Source organism: Macrosteles quadrilineatus, unplaced genomic scaffold (genome assembly GCF_028750875.1).
Source record: "Macrosteles quadrilineatus isolate MER2022 unplaced genomic scaffold, UCM_ALF_1.0 Scaffold_2__2_contigs__length_208266976, whole genome shotgun sequence".
NCBI lineage: Eukaryota > Metazoa > Arthropoda > Insecta > Hemiptera > Cicadellidae > Macrosteles > Macrosteles quadrilineatus.
The window spans coordinates 169,171,921-169,180,349 of NW_026542595.1; the positions used below are offsets into that span (position 1 = coordinate 169,171,921).

The 8,429-nt window shown below is 33.2% G+C and overlaps 1 protein-coding gene across 1 annotated transcript; it reads right to left on the reverse strand.

The window, feature by feature from the left end:
- Positions 1-5,985: 5,985 nt before the first annotated feature.
- On the reverse strand, positions 5,986-7,058 carry LOC128983893 (uncharacterized). The gene is made up of 2 exons (XM_054403146.1): positions 6,904-7,058; positions 5,986-6,378 (listed from the first exon to the last, which is right to left on the reverse strand). Exons 1-2 carry the CDS (start codon positions 7,030-7,032, stop codon positions 6,190-6,192), a joined length of 318 nt encoding a protein of 105 aa, XP_054259121.1. The 5' UTR covers positions 7,033-7,058; the 3' UTR covers positions 5,986-6,189.
- Positions 7,059-8,429: the final 1,371 nt, after the last annotated feature.

Consider the following 8,429-nt stretch of genomic DNA (forward strand, 5'->3'; position numbering starts at 1 on the left):
TTCGGGACCTTGCAGTCAACGAAGAAGCTGGATAAAAAACCTTAAGCTTTTCATCAATACGTGACATATCAGAGTTTATCCTGTTTTTGAAAGCATCTAATTGTTTACGAGTCACAGGTGAATTTTCATTCTCGCTCGCTTTGACAACCAATTGAATATTATACTTTTTTAAATCTATGACACCATTCATATCAGGTTTAATATAATCCTTTATCATTTCCCTCAGTACCACTTCAACTAAAGTTGTATTGTTGCTTCGTACTGTTTCATCTACATATTCTTTGTTTGCAACATCATGTCTTTCAATTGGCTTTTTGACATTTGTTATTATTGAATTATTGATATTTACTTCACTTTTGTCATCAATGTATAAATACTTCTGCATGAGTGTTCTTGCCTGACCTAAAGTAATGGGAGAATAATTATTTATGGCTTCATTTATATTAATTATAAACTTTTTAAAGTTTAATTCTCCTTTTTCTGGTTTAATGAAGGATTCCACCGTCTTGCTAATTATTTGATTTACCCTAACTAATTCTTTATCTAGATAAAGTTTATTTATTGCATCAGAGTCATCGGTTGGATCTTTTTCAATTTTAAAAAAGCTCAATCGTTTATTCTTCATATTAATTTCATCATTGATACCAAAAGTCACACATTTTAAATTAATCTGTGAATTAACATAATTTTCGATGTATTGTTTAGAAACTACATCCGTTAACTCGGTAGGATCTCCAATATTGTTAATTCTCATTCTTTTAGCATTAAAATTGCCATTTTCATACATTAAAGTATTGCTTTTGAAATAATCGAGAGATATTGCATCTTTTCCATCTACAGGGTTTGATATATTTTTAATATTATGATTTTCGCAATCAATAATAAATTTCTTTCTATCAAACTTAATAGTATCTCGTAGTTCTTTGTCCATACTATTTTGAAAGTACCTCTTATTAACAACATCCATGTCTGATTCAGGATCATTGACATTAACAATTTTTCTCTTTCTTAAATTAACTTGTTTATCCTCTAACAATAGACATTTTGATGAAATATAATTTAAAGTAACGGCATCACTAGAATCGACAGCTTCCCCTACGTTTGTTAACCTTTTGTTTTCAATATTAAAATTTTGTTTATCAGTTAGCTTGAAACCTATTCCTGAAGGTCCTACTACAACGTTTTCTTTGGAAGTAAAACCTATATAACCTCCAAACTTGTCGATACTTGGTTTCATCGTCTTGAAAGTCAAACATCAAATGATGCTATTCTCTTATTTTGATTGATATAACTATGTTTTTTATTCATGACGTAATATTTAATTGTGTATAAATATATATTTATATCAGATAAATGAAAGGGAGATAAATTAATCTGAAACAAGGTAGGTAATAAATAACACTGAACACAGATTGTATGTCAAAATAATTTATATTTATTTACAAACATATCAAAATTACAAATATACATAACAAATGTCAAATATAATTGTTACACTTACAAAATTATGAAAAAAAATCTATGTATTAATTTGAAGATTCAATGGTTACAGTAATTAAAAACATAAACAATCAAACTAAATAGATAAGTTAAGTTTACAGTTTTTTTCATTACAGTCATAATACTTTCTATTATTCCACTATTTACATAAATTTACTGTAAAGCTCAAATTACTTGATTTATTTGTAACTAGATAATGTCCCTTCTTACAATGACAGACACATGATTGTCAACAATTATTTCCTCTAATTTACAGTCCGGATCATCGTGATCTTCGGAACCACCGTTTAAGACCCAACACACCCTAGCAACCTTTATTAGGACAAGATCTGCGATGTGACTACAGTAATTAATGCTGAACGGCTCGTTTCCATGATTTATTAGGTTAACCCTGACTACGTCTGTATGGTTGGAGTCAATAGACGCTGGAGAGTCTAAAACTGTCACCCCGAAAGTTTCCGCTTGCCATGCTACCGGTCGAATTTGTCCTTCATAACCTTCAGGTATTCTAATTTTTATACCCGCAGATATGGTTTTTCTTTCTCCAGGATTTAAGGTTATAGTGTAAATACAGGAAGGGAAAAATGCGTGCAGAGGTATAGCAACCCGACCCATGTTCTCGTATTCAGGCATATTAAGGAAGCCCTCGTCAACAGAAAGTTGTTCGTACCTGACCGGTACAGTTTCCAAAAAAACATTATCTGAAAAGTAAAAAACTAAATTAACTTACATACAAATCTAACAAATAATTTGAGCTTAACAAGAATCATTGGTCATTTTAGCTTTTTTTGCAATCAGTTCTTTGTGTAAATCAATTTTCCTTTTTTTATTCTCAATTAGTTTGTAATGGCCATATGCCATGGTATGGATATTATCATTTAATACAAATCTTTTATCATCATGAGACGATAACGCTAGTTTTCGTACTTTCGTTGTGTATACATCATGTTTCCTACTCCTAATTATATTCATTTCTTTGTACTGGTTTTGATTACAAAACAAAGCTCTCTCGTAGTCCTGAAAAGTTATTTCATTTTTAACAACACTTTTCTTTACACCCTTAGCACGTTTCTTACAATCATAATTCTTACTAAGAGTAGTATATAGCTTTGTCCTAAGACCAATGAATTTCTTTAGGGGAACTGATAAAGTTTCATCTTTCATAACACCAAGTCTTTTCTTATTATCGAGAGAGAAACAAGCGTGTGTTATTGGGTACTCACTAGTGTCAAAGTAATGTATATTCTCCTTGATTTGCTCATATACGTCAACTGAGTTTACATTTATAAGGTAACTATCCGTATCTGTATATAATAGTTCTACATTTCCTTGACCAAATACACGAGGAAAAATATCATAAAAATATCTATACATTACGATTTTGCTTAGTTCAAGAATAGCCATACCTACTGCAATGGGTTTGTTAAAATTTACTTTAGTTTTATTTAGATGAACTGCTATCAGTTTTTCTGTAAATATAGTTCTATCACGAAAATTAGGCTTAGCAATAAGCTTATCGAGCCTTTTAGTGCTACAAACTATTTCCATATTCATTCTGTTTCTTACGTTTTCCATACATTTGCCATAAACCGAATTGTTCATGAGTTTGAAAAACTCCTTTTCAAACTCATTTTGCGCATTTTTTCTAAATGTTGTGTTTTTTTCGATGTATCCATACAACCACTTAGACTGAACAAATTTCATACCTCTATGGATTTTAACCAAAACCAATCCATGCTCTACGGCCTGTTTTAACGCTTGGCTGTGAATTATGTAATTACGTTTAGGTTCTAAAGTTGTTAACAATTTTGAATGTTTACTACCTGGTGGTACTTTTCTTTGGGCGCAAAATGGTAAGTCGTTGTGTTGTTCATGTAGATGTGCCGGATAATCTAGATCTACCTCAAGTATAAACCCTACTTCATCATTTTCACCAATATCATTAATTTTATTTTTTACTTCATCAATTTCAACAGGGGTTAACCATTTAAAGTCCTTTAACGGTAAACTTTCTCCCATTGCAGCCCCATAAAGGTTATTTATATCTAGGAATAATATAAAGTTTGAATTATCAACTGTCCAGAGTCCCTGATCCATAGGTTTGACACCAGGTTGTGATTCCGAGTCAAGATTTGTTTCTGAAACTAAATACTTATTTGATGCCTCGCAGTAACGTTTAGTGCACATAGAAATACCACCACGAATACCAGCTTCTATGAACATGTACTGTTCATAGCTTGTTAACAAATCGATTTCAACTTTAGTCAATTTAAGACACGCGTCGAACGAAAGGCCAGGAGCTGTGAAATACCAACCTGGGTCCAAACCATAATTGGATTTACAAACTTTTCGGAAATTTTCAAATACATCGCTTAATAGTAACACATCAGTCTTAAGGTAGATATCAGAAAATTCTCCTAAGGTTTGACAGTTAAATTTGTTCCAAACCTCAACAGCCCTATTATAATCTTCTACAGCAACTTCTGACTTATTTAGAGAGCTGTAAAACTGATCAATAGAAGGCAAGCTAGTCTCATTAAATTTTTCCCAGCCATCTATGTATTCGTAGGGAAAACAGCCTTTTTTTGTAACAATATTAAGTTTATCATAACCGAAATAAGAAAGTGTTTCATTGAATTGATTTTTGTCAAGATTTTTGACTAGTTCATCAAGACTTCTAGACATAAATTTGTACGAATCAAGAAAACGAATTTCAAATCTAGCAGCAACTTTCTTTGATAAAGAGATATACCGTTCTTCTGTATTAGGGATTACCTTTATTTCCATTTCATCATAATCGAGACTTTTAATAATAAAATGGAGGTCATAATTTGACATATTGTGCAAGACTACGGGCAAAAAGTGTGGATTTTGATATGACAAGTTACAATTTGAATGACTTGCACCTCTAAATTTCCCTGTATTAGGGTCGTGATCTCTAACCCTTAAATTATCAGCAGTAAACTGTTCTTCACATATGTGACAGCAAGATGAACGTTCAAACATGTCCACTTCTTCATCCGTTAACTCCATAGGCAACTTATTTTTGTACGTCTCGTACACTTTAAGAGCTTCATCTCTGATCTTTTGGCAAAATACCTTCACAGCATTTTCTCCGCGAAAAAGGACTGGTTCTGATTTTTCACCATTACTTGAAACAACATAATAACAAAAACTTGATGGGTAGTGCTTTTGATAGTCAACAGTTGAAGAGGTAGATTGATTTTGCGTAGCATGTTTAGTTTTGCAGGTGTGGGAGTTCTTACAATTCGGTCTTTTACAGTTCAAACAGCATTGATTCAAATTTTTACAGTTGACTCGGAAACAGTTAATACAACATTCATTGGGATTTTTACAGGTAAAAGAATTGCAATTATTACATGGACTTTTTTGTATTAATATACTTTCAAAATCAGCATATACAATGTACGGGACTTGTTGTTGGTGTTTGAAATTTTTAAATTTAAGTTTACAATTATCTTCATTAGGCATTTCTACAGCAACAGGTTCATGATTGTTACATAGCTGTTTATGTACATCGAAGGTAGGTTTATCATTAAAATGGATTAAACATGATTTACAAACAAATTTTCTTCCGTTGTGGTTAGAGGTTTGCGCGCTTACTAATTTATCAAAGTTTTTAATCCACACATAGTGAGATGTTGTTTCATTTTTCAATAGTAATAAATCACGGTGATCATCTTTTTCTTGTTTTGTTACTTTAATAGGATATACAATATATTCCTCACTATTGTGTTTCTTTTCTATTCCAAATATATTTATAGACATATTGTTTATCTGTTCAAATTTAGGTATTGACTTAAGTTTTACAGGATAGTTAATACAGTCCCAGTCATACGCTGCATTCATTTCTGCATTATCAATATAATTGCGGACTCTTTGTGGATTACGAGGTACATTTTTCGCCCATATACTATACTTGAAGCAATAATCATCCTGATTCTTTACATTTACAACAGCTTTCTTGTTTGCAATGAAAGCTGGTAAGGATATATGTTTACATCCTCTTAATGGATAGTATTTATTAATTCTTAGTTCCAGCCCTATAATACTCTTTAGACTCCATCCTGAACCTTTACCTTGGTGTTCTGATTGTTCTGTTAAAAGTTTATCAAAAGCGTTTTTACAATACGTGTTTAGATCTGTACCTAGTAGTATGGGCTCGTTTGCAGTCTTAAATGACAGTTCTTTGATTTCATCTTCTTCTCCTTCAGTTCTTGCATAGATACATTTTAAAATAATATTACATTTCAGAGTTTTCGACTTAAGAAGGTGTTCTTGAATTTTTGAAATAATCAAAGGTTTCGTGTGATATTTTAAAAAATTACCTATATCGATGTATCCTTCACCATTTGTTAAGTAATAGGTTTTAAGCCTACATTTTGCAGCAGACTCGGTCTCAATAATTGGCAAATAGCCCAATGTATTTTTTAAATGAGTGTTACTTGCAGGGTGATTGTCAGATTCTCTGTACCACGTATTACATGGTTTACAAAATTTGAGTTTAATCGTTGCAAGATAGTTTTGCATCGTTAACAGATTACAATAGAATAGTAATTTATATTTGACAATGATATGGAGTATTTCTTATTCAAATTATAAAATGTATTTTTCTATAATTGGCTAGTCCCTACGATGAATTGTACTATAGTAATTGATGGTTTTTCACTATCTCTTACTATTGATGATCTTCGAGCGCAGCTCAGCCAGGCGTCTGGTTTGAGCCAACGTGAGGTCTGCCGCAGCGGAGATTATTGTCACTGCCCCAGCATACTCCCCAAACCTGGCCTGGAGCGATGTGAGCTTCACACAATACGGCAGCCGTACTCTGTATGTTTGGTCATCCCTCCGTTCAAACTTAAACAAACATGTAAAATAAAATTAATTTATAATATTTTTTAAACGTGTGTTAAAATAAATTAAGTGCTGTTATCTTCTGTACCTTATCTAGAAATATATCAAAGTTTAGTTATAGGTTTAGTCATAAGTTTAATTTATAGGTAAAAAAATAATTAATCAACCTAAACATTAATTAACAAAGAAAATAATGATGAACATGAAACGATAAATTAAAGCCTTCTTGTTCCATACAATGACAATTTAGTTTTTTTGGGCAATCATTTTTGAAATAATCATAATTCAAAATGTAGATATAAAAATAGAAATTGACATTGATAATTTAATTCATAAGTATGATTATTTAATTTAGGGTATTATTACTTGCAAATAAGTTTAATATACAGTGTATTTATCAGATAGTGATATAACATATCATCACTATTGAATCTTAGGTGAATTTGGTTGAAAACATTTTAAAGATATAAAGTATAACGTTTATAAATCTAAAGTTTTTTATCAATAATATTTTTATTTTTTTCCTACCTGAACATTAGGTTGAGGGAACACTGCCTTCAAGATAATGTAGAGGTCTTCAAGACTCTCCAGGCCTGATCCCTCGACGATGGAAACGTCCCAGGTGGAGGGTGTGGTCAGCGCGTTGGAGGAAGACATGATGATAATGATTTTGTGTGCGCGAATTATATATCTATATATATACTGATAAGATATGACGTCTTTGACCTTAACCTCCACACGTGGTATTTACGTTATCAGTCGGAAGTCATTAAACACACACGCTGCAACGCTGCACTTTGTAATGGTTACGCAAATTATTATGTTTTGATAAACTAATGCTGCATCCATGATAATCCCTATCAAGAGTTTTTGCACGCCACGATAAGCCTTGCATCATCAAGGATAATTATCAGCTCAGCGCTAAATATTTATTTAAATATACAAACAGTAGTTTTATGATATAAATGAATTTCAGATATAAATGTACAAATATCCTTATTAAACAAATTGTTTTCATGGTAAACAACGTCATCGTTAAATGACATGCCATAAAAGCGCTTTTAAGTCCACCATAAGTGTTTTTAAATTAATTTATTAAGATATTATTATTTATCCATTATTTCTTACATAAGGCTAACAATTTAACATTCTATTTACTCCACACATTTGGAAAACTATCTACACTCAACACTAAATGGCAGAAGCGAGAAGCGTTTGTCAGTCAAACGTTACCACCTTAAAAATCGAGTTTTAAATAAAAATATTTATAATACATCTTGTCGTACGCCCGACATCAGGTAACAAACACCCTTCCAAACCGACACACCTCCGACACCTTTCCCGTGTGCCAGCCTCCGCGGTGCCAGCTCTCTCAACCGTCCACCCCGACACGCCGACGGAAACTTTCGACACCGTGTGCCAGCTCTCTCACCGTGCCAGCTCTCTCACCCATGTACGTTCTCCCCGTGCCAGTTCTCTCAGCCGTTTAATTACACGGTGGTGCTAGCTCTCTCATTTTTACCCTACTCTTGGCGCAACTAAGAAACATTTTTGGGGCCCTTTGAGGGTTTGGCGCAGTTAAGGAACTCTTTGGCACAATTAATGCACGACCCTTCAACCTACTTGTCGAATGGAACTGCATTCATGAAATCCTCTTATAATTTTGAAAATCCCGTAACATTGACAACGGACCAAAGCCACACGACCACGTATTCATCAACAGGCCAATAACATCCGTCGATGCCCACAGAAGTGTGAAGCCTGGTTCGCACGATATTCTATAGATTTGTCTGCTAACCCTTGCCGCGTTATTGTGGAAGTGCAACCGCGTCTTGTACGATTCCGTCGCCCCTGCCGCCTCCGTAAACCGCCTTTTGGTGCTCATCGGAGTGGACTGGAGTGACTCTGCTCAAGATGTCAGCTAATCCAGTTACCAGTGGCTGTATTGTCGCCCAACACTCTGGATAAAAGAACCCTTGAATGTCTGAATGTTCAAAACTGGTTTAACACTCATGCTTTTGAACATTTTGTCCAATAATTGAAAGTAGACGTTT